The following is an 18,999-nucleotide window of genomic DNA, read 5'->3' as shown; positions in this document are numbered from 1 at the left end:
TATCAATGATATTTTTAGCCATCTGTAAGGGTGGCATTCCAACCACCACTGAAAGGTGGGCATTCTTCCCACCATTGCATGATTTCATGTCAGCAGGGGTTCCTAAACACCTGAATATTTTTTAGGGGTTTGTCTTGGATAAAACAGTTGAGAAAGACTGGTTGAACTGTTAATAGGCACAGACCTAATTCAAACCAATTATATATCTTCTAATACAGTGTTTCTCAACTCCGGTCCTCAGGGCACACTAACAGGCCAGATTTTAAGTATGACCTTGGGGAGATGCAGACTAGAATACTGCAATCACTGAGCAGCAAATGAGATCACCTGTGATGTATTTCAGTTTTCTTGCAAACCTGGCCTGTTAGTGTGCGCTGAGGACTGGAGTTGAGAAACACTGGTCTAATAGAATTGTCTCAGAAGCATTAAGTTGGTACTTTACAGAGTACTAGACCTTAGGTGTAAAATACATAAATCTGACTCCTGCTACCCTCTTACCAGCATTCAAGGCAGTTTTAGTAATTCAGCTGCAGGGGAAAAAAGGGCAGCAAGAGAGCACAGGCAAGGTTAGTATAAGAGGAAAGAGGATCAGGGTATATTCTTTGCAGAGATACGGTCACTTTGCCCTGCATTGGCAAGTTGACATTGTCTCTTTAAATGGACAACCTCTGAAGGAAGACTGAAATTGCACATTGCATTGCAGGAAAATATGTGAGATCACATTTTCAGATTTTTACTAGTAAAGTAATTTAAAGTGGTTGTAAAGGCAAAATGTTTTTATCTTAATGCATTTTATGCATTAAGATAAAAAACCTTTTTTGTACAGCAGCCTCCCCTCAGCCCCCCTAATACTTACCTGAGATCCATCTCAATCCAGCGATGTACACAAGTGCCTCAGACCGTTCGGGACTCTCCCTGCTGATTGACAGACACAGCAGCGGCGCCATTGGCTCCCGCTGCTGTCAAAGTCAGTTAGTCAATGAGGGGAGAGAGAGGGGAAGGGGCCGAACCACAGCTCCATGTCTAAATGGGCACACAGAGCTGAGGCTCGGCTCAGGTGCCCCCATAGCAAGCTGCTTGCTGTGGGGGCAATCGACAGGAGGGAGGGGCAAGGAGCTCCAGCGACTGACCTGAGAAGAGGAGGATGTGGGCTTCTCTTTGCAAAACGACTGCACAGAGCAGGTAAGTAGAACATGTTTGTTAGTTTTAAATGCTTCCATACTGGGCAAATTCCGGCATTCCTCTTCTACATGTAAAAATTATCATTTTTTTGCTAGAAAATTACTCAAAACCCCCAAACAATATATATATATATTTAGCAGAGACCCTAGGGAATAAAATGGCGCTCCTTGCAATTTTTAATTTTTTCCTCTGAAAGCCCAGGACATCATATGACGTTTAACGGTATGGAAGTGGTTAAAGAAGAAAAAAAAAAAAAACAAGACTTTAGTATTACTGTTACAATTGTTTCACAATGTAAAGTTATAGAAAAACAATCTAGGTCTTAAATTACCTCTGCATATTTCCAGACATCAACACCTGCATTTTCAAGCTCTTCTGTGCAGTTTGTGCTAATCATGGAATCAAATGTCCTAAGCACCTGTAATAACATGAAAATTACATCAATCATTTGATAGCTTGGTAATTATGGAGTGTTTTCAATAATTAAATCAAAGGGTGCTGTATGTAAGCACTTATAAACTAGTGATCGGCCGATATTTTCGGACATGTAAAAAAATAGTTTTTTTGTTTTCTAAAAGGTACTCCTTGTGGAGGGATCTGGGGGTCTAAAAAGACCCCAAACTCCTCCTCGGCACTGAAAAGCATTCAAAACGCCAAGTTTGGCTGTTTTGAAAGCTGTCAGTTTTTTAAATTTTTTAAATTTGGCGCCGAGTACCTGGAAGTGATGTCATGACGTCCCCTCCCACTCCTTGTAATGACAGCCGAGCGGCTTCTCAGCCGCACCGGTTGTCATTACAAGTCAGCCGACCGTTGGCTATGGACACCAGTACTAGCTAAAGGCATCACCCCGGTACATGCACTTTCCCTAAATATCGGCAATATCGGTAACCTCAGGGGCCGATTCCGATATTGGGGAAAGTGCATATCGGCCCCCAATATATCGGTGTTGCCGATAATCAGTCGATCCCTATTATAAACTATGATGCTCCTTCTAAAGCCTTTACGATAGTACATGAATACATGGGCAATGACAAAAAAACAATAACATATTTACTTATTTCAGACTTGTTTCACCCATTAGAAGAATATGGTTGTCTTTTACATTTTTCCCATGAACCATTGGCTTTACTAAGACTGTGCAAAGTACAGCAGGCAATAGCAACCAGTCAATCATTAATCTTCTGAAGTCAAATCTCTGAAATTCGAATTGACGTCTAAAACTATTGCACATCATCACTACCACAATCAGACTGGATATTCGCCCCCTCTCAGGGAAATGAGCACAGATGTACATTAGTACCCCTTAAAGTGGAATTCCACTCATTTTTGTGTTTATTAAAAGTCAGCAGCTACAAAAAGTGCAGCTGCTGACTTTTAATAAACACACAATCACCTATCCGATGTGGCCGCCTGAAGCCTCCATTCTCTCCCTCTTCTCTCTGTGTCGCTGGCAAGGCAAGTGATGGGACCCGGCTACGACCGCTTGAAGCATCACAGCCGGGTGCGCACTGCGCAACGCCTCCCCATTGGTCGACAAATCTTCTGGGACATGTACCAAAAGATTGCAAGAAATGAAGGGGAGAGCAGAATCTATCGCTCGAGGCAGCTCAAATGGAAGTCGAAAATGAAAATCGATTTTGGCCTGTTCGTCCCAACTGCCAGTAAACTGAACACCAATGTATTCAAGCAATACTAATTATACGTAATGTTATCCTTGGTGGTAATATAGCTGCGATACTGCAATGTTTTACATGTAAAATTCATATGTAAAGAGCTGGGAAATATAATATAAAAGAGTCGTCCTATGAACAGGCAAGTACCATGCATCCAGAAAGTATTCACAGAGCTTCAGTTTTTCCACATTTTGTTATGTTACATCCTTATTCCAAAATGGATTAAATTCATTAATGTCCTTGACATTCTACAAACAATACCCCAAAATTACATTGTGAAAGAAGTTGGTTTGAAATCTTTGAAAATTTATTAAAAATTAAAAAAGGAAAAATCCCATGTACATAATAAGTATTCACAGCCTTTGCTCAATACTTTATTGAAGCAACATTGGCACCAATAACAGCCTCAAGTCTTTTTGAGTATGATGCTACAAGCTTGGCACACCTATTTTTTGGCAGTTTTTCCCATTCTTCTTTGCAGGACCTCTCAAGCTTCATCAGGTTGGATGGGGAGTGTTGGTGCACAGCCATTTTCAGATCTCTCCAGAGATGTTCAATTGGGGTCAAGTTTGGGCTCTGGCTGGGCCACTCAAGGACATTCACAGAGTTGTCCTGTAGCAACTCCTTTGTTATCTTGGCTGTGTGCTTAGGGTCATTGCCCTGTTGGAAGATGAACCTTCGCCCCAGTCTGAGGTCCAGAGTGCTTTGTAGCAGATTTTCATCAAGTGGGCCTCTTCATTATGGCATTTATCATTCCCTTGATCCTGACTAGTCTCCCAGTTTCTGCCTCTGAAAAACATCCCCACAGCATGATGTTGCCACCACCATGCTTCACTGTAGGGACGGTATTGGCCAGGTGATGAGTCAGGTGATGAGCGGTGCCTGGTTTCCTCCAGACATGAAGCTTGCCATTCAGACCAAAGAGTTAAATCTTTGTTTTATCAGACCAGAGAATTTTATTTCTCATGGTCCAAGAGTCGTTTTGGCAAACTCCAGGCATGCTGCCATGTGCCTTTTACTGAGGAGTGGCTTCTGTCTGGCCACTCTACCATACAGGCCTGATTGGTGGAGTGCTGCAGAGATGGTTGTTCTTCTTGAAGGTTCTCTCTCCACATAAAAACACTGGAGCTCTAAGTATGACCATCGGGTTCTTGATCACTTCCCTGACTAAGGTTCTTCTTCCCTGATCGAACAGTTTGGCTGGACGGCTCGCTCTAGGGAGAGTCCTAGTGGTTCCAAACTTCTTCCATTTATGGATGATGGAGGTCACTGTGCCTATTGGGATCTTCAATGCTGCAGAAATGTATTCGTACCCTTCCCCAGATCTGTGCCTCAATACAATCCCGTCTCGAAGGTCTACAAAACATCCTTGGACATCATGGCTTGGTTTGTGCTCTGACATGCACTGTAATGTGTGGGACCTTATAGACAGGTGTGTGCCTTTCCAAATCATGCCTAATCAACTGAATTTACCACAGGTGGACTCCAATCAAGTTGTAGAAACATCTCGAGGATAATCAGTGGAAACAGGTTGCATCTTTTCAATTTTTGAGTGTCATGGCAAGGGCTGTGAATACTTATGTACATGTGATTTTTTTTTTTCAAACTTCTTTCACATGGTCATTATGGGGTATTTGTTTGTGGGAATTTTGAGAAAAAATTGGATTTTTGACTTACTGTAAAATCTATTTCTCTGATGTTCATTGACAGACACAGCTCCTTATCTTCTTGACCATTGGGACATCCCAAAGCAGTGTCAAACATGAGGGGTGGGAACAGCAAGAAAAAATTCTTAAGGCTAAACCGTAGCCAACCAGGTAACATGGAGCTCAACCATAAACAACTGGAGCTCACCTGAAAAAAACAATACACCCTCAAAGAGGACCAGGTCTTCTAAACAGCAGCCTGCAAAACCTTGTAGCCAAAAGAAGCATCCGCAGATGCCAACACATCCACCTTATAAAACTTTGTGAAAGTGTGCACAGATGACCAGGTGGCCGCCTTGCAAACCTGCATCACTGACGCCTGATGACGGAAGGCCCAGGAGGGACTAAGCGCCTGAGTAGAGTGCGCCTTAACAGGGAATGGAGGTTTCTGACCCTTAATTGAATATGCCTGAATCACTGTCTGTCTGATCCATCTGGAAATGGTCGCAGAAGAAGCGGCCAACCCTTTTCGAGGTCCATCCATGAGTACAAACGGTGAGTCTGACTTCTGAAAAGACTCCGTAGCTGCCAGGTACACCTTGATTGCCCGAACCACATCCAGGAAAAGCAAGGCAATTTCCTTAGGATGCTGAGGCCTGGGAAATAGGGAAGGCAACATAATGTCCTCATTCAAATGGAAGTCAGAGACAACCTTTGGAAGGAATGACGGACAGGGACGAAGAACCACCTTATTACTGAAAAACCAGGTAAGGTGAACGACAAGACAACGCCGCCAGCTCCGACACCCTGCGCGCAGAAGTAATAGACACTAAAAAAGCCACCTTCTGGGACAACGTAAGCAGGGGAACATCCCGTAGACTTTCGAATGGAGATTTATAAAGAACCGACAGCACCAAATTGAGGCAATGGAGACCGAACTGGAGGAGCCAACTGTGAAACTCCCTGGATAAAAAAGGTACGCACCAAGGAATATGTGGCCAATGGATGTTGAAAAAAAACTGCCCAGGCCGAAACCTGGCCCTTGATGGTACTCGAAGCCAAGGCGCTGCTCAACCCCCATTGGAGGGAAGCCAAGATCCGAACCACTGAAAAGGAGCGAGGGAGAACCCCAAGAGACTCACACCACGCAATGTGCGTCTTCCAAGTGCGATGGTAGATCTTCCTAGAGGTAGATTTTCTAGCCTTTATAAAAGCCAGCAACTTAAAAGCAGGATGGAAGATTGGCCCTTGGGACAGCAGATCTTCCCCGAGGGGGAAGTCTCCAAGCATCGGCGACCAGCCGTACCCGATCGGCTTGGCCAGTCTGGAGGCACTAGAATGACCGGAATCCCATCTGCCTCGATCCTGCACAGGAGTCTTGGCAGAAGTTTGAGAGCTAGGAAGGCCCTTGTAAATCAGACACCAAGGAGCCACTAATGCATCCGTAGCATCGGCCAGAGGATCCCGAGACCGTGCCACAAACCTCTGTACCTTCCTTGGAATGTGTACAGCAGAGAGGGCTAGAACATATCGTTCTGCCCACCTTAGAATGTCGGCTACTTCCCGGGCTGCCAGGACACTGCTTGTGCCCCCTTGGCTACTGATATAGACCATGGCCGAGGCATTATCTAATTGAATTCGTACCGGACACCCCTGAAGACAAATTGTCCAATGATCCAGACAAAGTCGGATCACTCGGAGTTCCAGTACATTGATCAGCAGTCTAGACTCTTCCAGAGTCCAGACCCCCTGAGCACAAACTATGCTGAGGATGCCTCCCTACCTGGACAGGCTGGCATCCATGGTGACAACCATCCAGTACAGGGGGGAAGAAAGGATTTTCCCTGTCAAGATGCCGGAGAATGAAGTCACCTCCAGAGACTGTGGATTCTTGTTCCATTTCCCCAGAATCTCTGTTTGCAGAGATCCTGTGTGGAACTGTGCAAACTGAACTGCCTCGAAGGTAGACACCATCAGGCCCAGCATCCACATGCAAGCCCAGAGGGATGACCATCTGCTGGACAACAGAAGCTGAATTGCTTCCTGCAATTTCTGGAGTTTTTCCAAAGGAAGAAACACTCTGGCTGAGGCCGAGTCCAGAATCAGACCCAGATAGTCCAGTTTTGCAGATGGAAACTGAGGGAGTTCGGTTGGTTTCTGAACCTTTAGAAGTCTGCTCTGAGTATGCAGAGTAATCCAAGTTGTCCATCAGAGCAATCGGAGACTCTGCTCGCAGAAGAAGATCGTCCAGATACCCCCAGTAACCCGATCCCCACGCTGATGCAACAATGCTAGGACCGTACCAACACTTTTGTGAAGACACGAGGAGCAGAGGCGAGACCAAAGGGTAACACCACAAACTGATAATACTCCTTGCCCTCTGCAAAGTGGAGGAAGCGCTGGTGACCGGCACATATTGGAATATGAAGGTAGCCATCTTTGATGGCGATAAAAGCAAGAAAATCCCCCTGATGTAGGGACGCCACTACCGTGCAAATGGACTCCATTCGGAACTTCTGTACCCGCACAAAGGAGTTTAGCGCCTTGAGGTCCAGAAGTGGACATACCTTGCCTTCTTTCCTGGGAACTGTAAAGAGATTTGAGTAAAACCCCTGAAAATGTTCCAAAGTCGGAACTGGGACAATCACCCCTGGAAGTAACAAGTCTTGCACTGCCCCAAAGAGACCCCCGTAAGCGATTTGGGGACAAGTTCAGTCAGGAAGAATCTTTCCTGAGGATAAGACCGAAACTCTCTTGAAACCAGACCGAATGACTTTTTGGACCCACTTGTCCTGTACCAGGGAGGTCCACAGATCCGGAAACCAGCAAAGGCATCCCCCCAACCCCCGATACGGATGAGGGTGCCCCTTCATGCAGAGGAAGCCTTGTCCACAGGTCTGAAAGAGCCCGCTTGTGGCTTGCCAGACCAGGTCCTCTTGGAACCTCCAGTGGAGGCCTTGAAGGGCTGGGACTCAGGCTGAGGCTAGGTCATGTGAGCCCTCGTGAGATGTTTAACTCACAGGCCAGCCCCCATCCATTGGGGCTATGTCGTGGCCGACCTAGCGCAGAGCCGAGACCTACGCGCGCTCGCTGGCCAGACTGGGGGGAACCTCTGGATCTACATCATCATGTCCCTCGCCCAGTCCGGCAGTTGATAGTAGATTCTCACAGGAACAAAATTCTATTTAAAAAGGAAAAAAATTGCCAGGACTAGAGATCCCAGCAAGGAACTAGGTTCTTACTCCTGACTAGGCAGAAAAAAACAACTGAGTGGCTATAGCGGAGAGTGGGAGTATACCCCCTGGGACTGCCCCGTAGGCGTCAAGCTTTTTCCTGCCTAGTGTCCTACTCCAGTAGGGGGCAGTATAACCCAATGGTCAAGAAGTTAAGGAGCTGTGTCCATCAGAGAATGAAGGAGAAATAATGAATTTAATCCATTTTGGAATAAAGCTGTAACATAAAATGTGTAAAAAGTGAAGCGCTGTGAAAAGTGAAAGATGCACCGTAAATGCACCGATATCTGAAACTGAAACATGGCGTCATGACATATTACAGAGAACACCTCCAAACACATTCCAAAAAATTTTTTTTTTCAATAAATCCGAGAGGGCTAAGCATTTCTACCTTGTCCTGGCGAATCAGCAGAGCAGCTCTAGATCCTAAAGCTGAAAGAATGCCAGCTATCTCAACAGCAATGTAACCAGCACCCACAATGACACTCCGTCTAGAATAGAAACAAAGAAGATGCTGAGTAAAACTGGCACCTGTATTTGCCATTTTATTTGAGTTACAGTAGAACAAATGCAAATATTCACAAATGATTAAAGCAGCAGTGACAAAGTGACCATTGTTGGAAGCTTGTGTCTGCATTTGCTTTAACTGATACACAACAAAAAAATAAAAAAACCTTGATTCATTTCATCAGCAGTGGAAGAATGAAATTAGAAATTGGTTGCTCTGGGAAACAAACAAATCTTTTCTTTCAGTTGCTATATTTAGATCATGCCTCCCTGTTTTGTCTCATCTCTTTAGTCTCAATGAAATGTAAGCTTTTTTAGAAAAAGAAAAACACACCACTTTAAAAAACTGAATTTTAATTTATAGCCAGCATTATTAGACCAAGGAAGACACAAATAATTTTCTTATGGATTGTCCCTCTGAAGCATTGGAATAAAGTCAAATCTTGACATTTTAGCAGTGCTGTGGCACTTCACTTTAGTACTAACTAATTCTGTTCTAACAATCTGATGTTAGTACAGAAATCTCCCCTGCTGTGCTACTGTGTTCTGACAGGGGGGACGGGGGACACGGGACACCTGTAAAAACTCCACAGACACGACGTGGTTCTGCACTCGCTTTATTTTCCTCCCTTCTCCCGCACACTCCACAACACCGGAAACCAAACAGACTAAACTTCCGGTCACGTAGACTCTCGCGATATTACATTACCTCGTACATGAAGTTAACAATCTCACTCTCTTTAAATAAAAAAATGAATGGGTGATTTTGACATAAAACATTGTCACACATAAAATGATTTTCATAACACAGTAACATTTAAGTGAGTTTGCGTATTTAAACAAAAAAAACAAGATATATGCTCAATGGACCAGATTTTACAGTTTCCATACACCCTCATACAGCGCTTTAAGAAGCATAAGAGCGGAAGCACCTTTTTTCGTCAAACAGTCAGCAAGTTGTGACTTGGCTTTTGACCAACGCACTTCTTTGATTTTGTTAGCATGTATGAGCTCTTTGACACCGCTTATTTCTAATCTTAGTCTCTTCTCTGTGACCTGTTTTGTAGACTTAAGAGCGTCAAGCAGGGAATGGTTATCAGTAACACAGATAAGAGGAAGAGCATTAAGATCAGCTTTACCAGTAGTGAGTTCAGAGTAGAGCATAGCCAAGAACATAGCATTGTCAATACCATCTGACATGGCAAGGGTTTCTCCTGCCAGTGAGCTTCTTACCACACGTCTAATTTTTTTAGATTGCCAAAACAGTGGGGAGAACTTTCCTGATTTTTCCATGAGGGCAATTAGAGCCCCACCCTGTGTACCTCCATCTGGAAGATTGCCCAGTGAAGCATCACTGAATACCACCAAACTCAAATCATCACTGTTGCCCAAGTATTGAAACTTAAGTGTTACCTTCTCTGACTTAAGTTTACGGATCACTCTGTTCACTTCATGTATGGACTGAACAGTAGCATTCTTAATGTTGGATGCAAGGCTACATGTGTCAAACATAACATCTGGTCTTGTTTGTTTAGCAACCCACAGAACCTGTCCTATTTTGGATCTGAGTTGTTCTCTTTCTTTCTCATTCAGTGGGGCCTCTCTCTGTACAGCACGTGTTGCCTGTAAGTGAACTGGTTGTAGGTTTTCAATATAACTGTGCTGATGCACCTGCACTACACCACCCACAGTTGCAATGTTCATCCCCACATATGAAAAACTCTCATGCTCTTCACGACCCACGTGAAATGCAGATTTAAGTACAGGGATGACATTAGTTACAAAATGCTCTGAACCTGCCCAAAAAAAATCATCCACATGGCATGCCAGTACTCCTGTTACCTCAGACTGCTCATTCTGCCAATAAAACACTGCAGGATCAACCCGTGACATTTTACCCCCACTTTTCAGCATGAGTTCTTTGACCTTGTTGTACCAGTAGAGGGAAGCATCTGCAAGTCCATACACACATTTCTTTAGTTTCCACAACACATTGTCCACGGTCGCTTCTGGTGGGGGACGAATGTAAATGTCTCTTGAGAGTTCCATTCCCTGCAAAAAAGCAGACTTAATATCCATAGAGTTCACTTGCCATTTGTTTTGACAAATAACAGCTAACAGCAGCCTGAGTGACTCTGATGCACATGTGGGAGAATCTTTTTGTAATTCATGCATATTGACTTCTTCAAAACCTCTCGCCACAAGGCGGGCTTTGTGAACACCACCACTAGAAGTTTCCTTTAACGTACAGACCCATCTAGTAGAGATACATTTCTGACCTTGGTCTGTGACTTCTTCGTAAACATTATTATTTTTCCAGTTTTCAATCTCTTGCTGATTAGCAGCATCAAAAGAGATGTCTTTGGTAATAAGTACATCACCATCGGTGTTCTCACATTCAGTGAGAAGATCATCAACTTGTGACATGTCTAAGGCTTCCTTTTGACCCTCGCTGCCATTTGGTTCAAGATACTGCACATTGTACCAGTTTCTATATTGCCCTTTTGCTTTCCCTGCTCTGCCTAAAACTCTGGCAGTGTGTTTAGTATCATCATCTGTTTGTAAATGTCACTGTCTGACCTGTTCTCAGTTTGACACCAGTGGAACCCACTGTATTGGTAGCATCCCTCTCTGTCTCATTAGTTTGTCTCACATCTTCTCTATCATCTGTTTCTGTGTTTTCAGGGATTTGCACTTCTCTATTAACACTCATTTCATCATCTGAATTCTCTGACACATCAGTGTGTATTACATTTTATTTTTCTTTACTATTTTCAGGGATATCAGGTAGTACAGGTGTATCCTCATCCTGTGCATTAACTTTATTCAGCCTGGACCAGTGTACTCTGACAAGGATACCACCATGTCTGACAAACACTACAGAGCCATCTTGACCGATAACTACAGCAGGACCTTTCCACTCTGTACTGTCTGCTCGTTTGTAGTACACTCTGTCTCCTGTCTCATACTTTTCATCTGTAGGCCTGAGCTGCTTTCGTAAAGCTCTTTTTATTCTTTCTGAGCATTCCACCTCTGTGAATGCTCTTCTGGAAGCATGCAATGCTGCTAGGTGCTGTCCTACTCTAGTACTCATAGAAGTGCCTTCTAGAGCAGGCAGTTTATTAACCAAAACAGAGGGAAGATTAGGACTGTGACCAAACACCAGCTGGTGTGAACTATAACCATGCACATTGATCATACTGTTTTTGGCCATTAGAGCCCAGTCTAGAGCAATCTGCCAGCCACACTCGTTTTCCCTTTTCACCTTCAGGAGGATCTCAGTCAGAGTCATGTTGTGTCTCTCCAGCAGCCCGTTGCTCCAAGGACTGTATGCCGCTGTAGTCTTCAACTCAATGTTGAATTTTTCTGCCATCTCTCTCATCTCCTCATTGTTGAATTCACCACCGTTGTCAGTGTATATCCGTTTTGGGGCACCATGAACACTTATCCACGAGTGAATGAAAGAGTTGACAATCTCAGAGGCTTTCTATGTTCTCACAATGTTTCCAGCGCTGAAGCGTGTGAAATGGTCGATGATGTGGAGGTACCATATGCCAGGTTCCAGCTCATGCAAGTCCATTGCCACCGTCTCATTATACTCTGAGGCTAAAGGCAAACCAACAGCAGGCCTGGGCTTGGTCCTGCTATATCTTTGACATACCTCACAGTCACGGATGATCTCTTGCAGAATAACTGGACAGTCTTTGTCAGTATTTCCAGAGCTGAGGATAAGCCTCTGCAGCCGGTCTGCAGAGGCATGGCCAAACTGTTTGTGAAGCTTCAGGAGAACTTTACACTTCTCTTTTGTAGACATCTCTGCTGTGATGACAAGGACTTCACTTTCATTGGTGTCCACTTCAGTATTACCATCTCTAATGTCGACACAGTAGTGTCCCGAACTAGTGAGCTCAAGAGGCACTGGTTGCTTGAACATGACAACTTTGTCATTCTCCATGTCTAAAACAGTTCCTGCTCTCTTTAGAGCCATTTTGCTCAGCAGTAAAGGAATATCAACAGGAACAACTTCCGTTTCAATGTGACATTTTGTTGGTCCGATCTTAGCGGGAAGCTTTATCTTTCTGTTGGAGTGTACCACCTGACCATCACCAAATCTGAAAGGTCTGCAGCTTGAAGATTCTGTTTGCATCAGTTTGTTTATTTGGCTTTGGCTCAGGTCTTTCATGTAACTATCCAGCCACTTTTCACCACAAACAGTACGTGTGCATGCTGTGTCAATGATAGCTGATCCCAGTGATTCAGTTAGGAAAATCTCAGAGTCCGTCATAACTTTTGTAAACAGTGTAATGTTACACTCTTCGACATTTTCATCTTCTGCTAGCTTTACTTCATTTCTCCGATGAGGACAGTCTTTGGCCCAATGGTACGTGCTCTGACAAATTACGCATTTTGTTCGCTTACCATATTTGTCGAGTGGGTTTGTACCTTGCTGTGGATGCCACTGTCTGCTCTGTGACTGGCTGTTGTTCCGTCTGAATTTACCCGGTGGCCTCTGCTCCGTGAAAAACGCCGCATCTTGAGTCTCCCTGCCTCCGCTTGCTCCACTGGTTTTTCCTCCAAAAATCCGTTTTAACGCTGACTTCATGGATGCGAATGTTAAATCCGTGCACGCTGTAAGTGCTAGCTGCCTACTCTTCTCTTCAAGACAAGCCGTGTCCAGTAGTTTAAACGTTAACACAGCGTCAGGCAGGGTCATGTTGTACTTCTTCATGCGGTTGTATCTCTGCTCAAAGTCTATGATATAGTCTGCCATGGACACCGCGCTGTCTTTGGAAATCGAGTCGAAATGAGAGTACGCTTCATAAGCGCGGTCTTTTTCTTCTCTCAAGAATACAGAGTCCAGCTTAGCTAGCAAGGTTTCCATACCATTGTCTTCGTTCAGATCGCTCGCGGGTATTTCCAAAGCGGTCTCTCTGGCTCGCCCCTCGAGCCCCAACACCACCGCGAGTGCCTGCTTCTTCTTGTCCAAATTCGTAACAAGTTTCCAAATACTAATTTCATTTTTCCAGCACTCGTATGGTCTGGCTTCGTCAAGCTTAGGCGGTACTCTATAGTTGGAAACCATCCTCTGCTACCATGTAAAAACTCCACAGACACGACGTGGTTCTGCACTCGCTTTATTTTCCTCCCTTCTCCCGCACACTCCACAACACCGGAAACCAAACAGACTAAACTTCCGGTCACGTAGACTCTCGCGATATTACATTACCTCGTACATGAAGTTAACAACACCCCCCGCCATTGGCTGAGAGCGCTGATTGGGAGCCGGTTGGCTGACCTTTTTTGGCCATCTCCCTTCGACAGAAGTCGGCTACTGTCGGACCAGCTGCACATGGGCCGAATGTCAGCCGGTTTCTATTGAACCGGGAGATGCCCCCAACATTCAGTCCATGTGTACTAGGGTGTGCTAGAAAAAGCAGGCCGTTTATGGCTACATTACTCCTAAAATACAAAACTCTGACTTTGAATAATATCACAATATAGGTAAATATTTTTTCAAATTTATAAATGAAAGTACTTACTTAGGCAAATCTTCAAGTTCAAAAAAGCCATCACTCGTGATACCTAAACTTGCTCCTTCAAAATAAATAAAATAAAATGTCACAAATCAGTTAAATGATGTAATCAAAATGCTGCAAATATCAATCATTTCTAACTAAAGCCAACATTTTTTTAGTTTAGGATATAACAGGGAAGGATTAGAAATCAGGGACACAGACAACAATTTAAAAGCAGATAGAGGATTTTTGCATTTACTTTGAAATCCTTTTTCTGGTGCCTATCCATGGCAGCAAACACATGGTTGATTGCTCCACCCCCAATCAACCCACGGGACCACTTTAACTCTATAAAAGAAAGAGTCAGCCTCCCCCCCCACGTCATTCTTTTTTCTGTCCTCAAGCCTGCAGGATCATGGATCACCTGGAACAGCCCTTAACACACCACTACGTGGTGCAACCATTACAGGTTCATGCTCTCCTGTCTGTGGAGTCCTAGTACTTAGGCTGCTAAAGGGGCCAGTGAGAATGGGAGCCCTTTTTTCTGTGGATCTTTTTGTGGGCTTAGTTGCCGGGGACTTATTGTTCCTTTCCCCTTCTCCTACTATGAAGTGGGCTGCACAGAGTCCCTGCCTAATGCTACAGCCTTGACCTGGATGCTTTTCTTCTCTGCTTACCCCTCCTCCAGCAGTGCTAGCATACATATTGGGGCTCCCCATGGCTGCTCCATGCCAGCTCCTTCCTCCCCCCCCCCTTCCTCTGTGGCGGCGGCACTTCGCGCTCGCCTCCTGTATTGCCTCGGCATAAATCTAGGAGGGCTACTCCTCCGCATAGCTCCAATCGTCCCATAGACAAGGCCTTCTGGGTCTGTGGAAATCGGGTGCTTCCAGAAAAATTAGTGTGCAAGGCAACTGTTCTTTCGATTTTGGCTTATTTGAACCATTTGTAGTCGCAGTAAAATATGTGATTCAATCAGAGGAGTCATCTGAACCCCCTGCCAAATCCAGGAAATACTTCCCACATTTGAAGAAAAAGTACCTGACCTTTCCGCTTATGGAAGAAATAAGAGAAGTGGTGACAGAAGAATGGCGGAAGGTAGAAAGGAGGCCGATCGCCTATAACCATTTCCACAAACGATACCTCCTAACAGAATCCGATGCGCAGTTATTCGACTCCATGCCGGCAGTGGACGCCTCTGTCATAAGGCTAGGGAGGAATACAACACTGCTCTTGGAAGATGCAGTTTCCTTTAGAGATGTGCTAGACCGTAAGATCGACTCAGACCTAAAAAGGCATATCAGGCAGTGGGAGGAGCCTGTAAACCTGCAGTATCTTTAACTTCATTCTTCAGGGTGGCAAGGGCAGGGACCGATAATATTGAGTTAGCCCTCAGGCAAGGTGTAGAGTCTGACCAGATTATTAAAACCCTTGATTAGTTAAAGTTGGAATCGGATTTTATAGCTGAAGCAGCTATCAATACTCTAAGATGCTCCGCTCGGGCCATGCTATATTCTATTACCACTAGAAGGGCGCTTTGGCTGAAGCCTTGGTCAGCGGACCCTTCCTCCAAACAAACATGTTGCCGCATACCCTATGACGGAAAAGCCTTGTTCGGTGAAAAGCTGGATGCTGCAATAAATAGTCACAGGAGGGAAAAGGGCCTGATTCATCAAGATAGGAGCCGGAGGAGAAAGTTTACATCTCGGCCGGCTTTTCAGCAGAAGGCAAAAGATGCCAGGTCATATAGACCAGGAAGAGAATAAAGGAGGGGCTGGAGAGGCTCCCAGGCTACCTTTTTGAAGATGGGAAACAGAAGTCTGCAACCACTTCTCACAAAAATCAAGAATCGTTTTGACTTCTTGCCCACCACTCTCAGGTTTGGGTGGAAACTTGTTCGGATCAGTGGGTAATGTCCACGATCTGTCAGGGGCATTTTTTGTAGATTTAAGCACCATCCACGTCCTTCTTTTACCCACCAAGATCCCTGGCTCCAAAGTAAAATGGGAGATTCTTCTCCAGTGGGAGATTCTTCTCCAGTATGTCCAGACATTGATACATCAAGAAGTAGTAGCTCCAGTTCCAGAATCTAAAAAATTCTTAGGGATTTATTTGCCAATCTTTTTACCAAAAAGTCAGGAGACTGGAGACCGGTTCTAGACCTAAAATGTTTAAAAAATTTAGCCACTTGGAACATTTCAAGATGGAATACCTCAACATGGTAATCCTAGCGGTGCAGCCGGCAGATTGGATGGTCTCGATAGACCTCAAAGACTCCTATCTACACATACCAATCGATCATGATTTCCAGTCTTTTCTACGATTCAAAGTAGGGGATCTTCATCTGCAGTTCAAATGTCTGCCTTTTGGCATATAAACAGCTCTGAGTACTAGTGGCAGTTCTAGCCCCTCTTTGAGAAAGGGGGATCCGCGTTCTACATTATCTACACAATATACTGATACTATATCAGGACAGAGGAACTCTGCAGAACCACCTACAGGAGGTCATGGACACACTAAACAGTTACGGATGTCTAAAATTTTTTACAAAGAGCCAGCACAGAGGATGACATACCTGGGGTCTTTGCTTGATACCCGAAAAGAGCAGCATCACTCCCACCAGAGAAGATCCCTATGATCAATGGGAAAGTAGGAAAAGCACTGGCGAGCAGGAGCAGGTCGGCAGCAGAATGTCTAAGTCTCCTCTGAAACTTTTCCTCGTGCGAGTGGAGAGAGGGGGGTGGGGGGGAGGTCCTTATTGCAGAGGATTCGAATTACTCTTTCAATGAAATCAAGCCTGTGGTGGATGAAACCCCTCCAACCTTCTAAATTATTGCCATCTTGGCCCAATCTCTTGGATCACTCTTACATCAGGTGCAAGTCAGTCAGGTTGGGGCGCCCACTGCAAAGATCAGTTAGTTAAGGAAAGATGGCAGTTTAATGCAGAGGGCATAGTGTCCATTATTTTGGAACTAAGGGAAGCATGGATGGCGATATCGCACTGGGCATATTTTCTGAGAAGCAACTACATCTTGCTACAAATAGACAACAAAGCAGCAGTAGCTTATGTCCAGAACCAAGGGGGGGCACACAGCAGGTTATTTTCCAATAAAGTAGCCCTGATTTCATCTTGGACCGTGTTGAATCTGACCAATCTCAGAGCATCTTATATCCCAAATTTAACTGGCAGATCGCCTAACAAGAGAGTTCGCCAACAGCAACGAATGGTCACTGGACCAGAGTGTTTTTCAGTGGATATGCCACAAATGGGGCAGGCCTCAAATAGACCTTTTTGCGTCAACACTCAACACCAAAACTCCTCGATTTTTCCCCAGATATTCTGCTCAGGAGTCGGCGGGAGTGGATGCCCTAGTCCAGCCATGGGTATTTCAGATGGGATACAACTTTCCCTCCGATGCCTCTGATAATGAGATTTCTTCAGTGCCTGACGGAGGAACAAGTAAATCCAAATACGGAAAGGTTTCTTCATCGTAAGAGCTGTGAAAACGTGGAATAGACTCTCTCTAGAGGTGGTTCTGGCTAGCTCACTAGATTGCTTTAAAAAAGGCCTGGATTATTTTCCTGGGTGTACATAATATAAATGGGTACTAATATGTATAGGTAAAGTTGATCCAGGGAAATTGCCTCTCGGGGGATCAGGAAGGATTTTTCTTCCCCTTTCAGCTTCCTCTGGATCAACTGCGGGTATAGGATTGTGTATAGATTGTATGGTTGGTTTTTCTTTACTGTTTTTTTATTGGTTGAACCAGATGGACTTGTGTCTTTTTTCAAGCTGACTAACTATATAAAAGTAACCATCCTGGCAGTAATTCCTTACTGGCTAAGAAGATCTTGGTTCACACTCCTCACCAAGCTATCTCTGTGCAACCCCTTAACACTACCGAAGCACAACCTTTTGTCTCAGGGGACCTGCTTTCATCCACATCCAGAGATCCTGGATTTGAGGGCTTGGAAATTGAGGGGGGGGGGGAAGAGGCTGGAAATCTTGGAAAGTTCACACAAAGTAATCCAGACACTACTTCAGGCCAGAAAAGCATCCACCAATACCTACTATTAAGTATGGCAAAAATTCTCAGAATTTGCGGAAACCAACCAGTTCAACCCATTAAAACCCAGTGTTCACGATATTCTCCTCTTTCAGCAAAGGGGGATAGATTTGGGTCTGGGGCTTAGTACCCTTAAGGTGCAAGTCTCGGCTCTTTCAACCCTAACAGACAGCAGATGAGCTCTAAACCCTCTTTCAGAGGGCAGTCCTAAGGTTAAGGCCTCAGAGAAAGTCTTTGTACCCAAAGTGGGATTTGCCCTTGGTGCGTAATATTCTTGCAGCTCCTCCATTCGCAAAAACAGAAGAATGCTCTTTAGAGGATATTCCCCTTAAAGCAGTCTTTTTAATTGGCATCACCTCTGGCCAGAGGTATTTCAGAGATCCAAGCCTTAGGGACTCAAGACTTCTATATTACATTTTTTCTAGACAAGGTGGTCCTTTAACTAATACACCAGTTCATCCCCAAGGTCCTCTCGATATACCATCTTAATCAGGAATGGGTCCTCCCAACTTTCGAAGAAGACCCAGCAGTTTCAAAACTACATGGAGCTGGACATGGCAAGGACTCTCCAATATATTGAGCTGACGCAGCCCTTTCGCAAAGATCGTCCTCTCCTTCTAATCCCTAATGGAGCTAGAAGGGGACTGGAAGCTTCCAAGAGAACTTTAGCAAATTGGATCGTACACCTAATACAAAGAGCATATTGGGCTAGTGGTCTTCCAGTTCCAACAACAATCAATGTGCACTCGACGTGGGGAATGACCTCTCCAGAAACTATAGGCCGTGCGGCAAGTTGGTCCTCTTTTTACCACCTTTATGACACACTATCGATAGGATCCAGCCGCACTTACTTCCCACGACTTTGGGGAAAAAAGCTTTACAGTTGTCTGTTTTGTAATCGAAATTAAATAAGATTTTTTCCAGCAACCCTCTCTGTAAGCAAGTTATTTACCATGTGTATGCTTCCATGGAGGTACCAGGAAAACGGATTATTAAAAACCTTTCCATAATTTTCCTTTCCTGGTGCCTATCCATGGCAGCATATGCCCTCCCTTGCTATAATCCTTCACCTTTGAGACTAGTTACAAAAATGACGTGGGGGGGCTGACTCTTTTTATAGAGTTAAAGTGGTCCTGTGGGCTGATTGGGGACGGAGCAATCAACCATGTGTTTGCTGC

The 18,999-nt window shown here is 44.6% G+C and overlaps 1 protein-coding gene across 2 annotated transcripts in view; it reads right to left on the bottom strand.

Annotated features, from left to right (window-relative positions):
* GSR (glutathione-disulfide reductase) overlaps positions 1-18,999 on the bottom strand; it is a 68,780-nt gene that overhangs the window by 27,267 nt on the left and 22,514 nt on the right. For both annotated transcript variants that reach the window (XM_082243523.1, XM_082243524.1), the window contains exons 6-8: positions 13,782-13,836; positions 8,126-8,225; positions 1,514-1,600 (exon numbers count right to left, since the gene is read on the bottom strand). In XM_082243523.1, coding sequence (XP_082099649.1) covers positions 1,514-1,600; positions 8,126-8,225; positions 13,782-13,836 — 242 coding nt within the window. The remainder of the gene's footprint in view (positions 1-1,513; positions 1,601-8,125; positions 8,226-13,781; positions 13,837-18,999) is intronic.

The sequence above is a fragment of the Pelophylax lessonae genome (assembly GCF_965119305.1).
Source record: "Pelophylax lessonae genome assembly, chromosome: 1".
NCBI classification, from domain to species: domain Eukaryota; kingdom Metazoa; phylum Chordata; class Amphibia; order Anura; family Ranidae; genus Pelophylax; species Pelophylax lessonae.
Note: the sequence above shows the minus strand (reverse complement) of the source record. Positions and strands in the feature narration are given on the sequence as shown.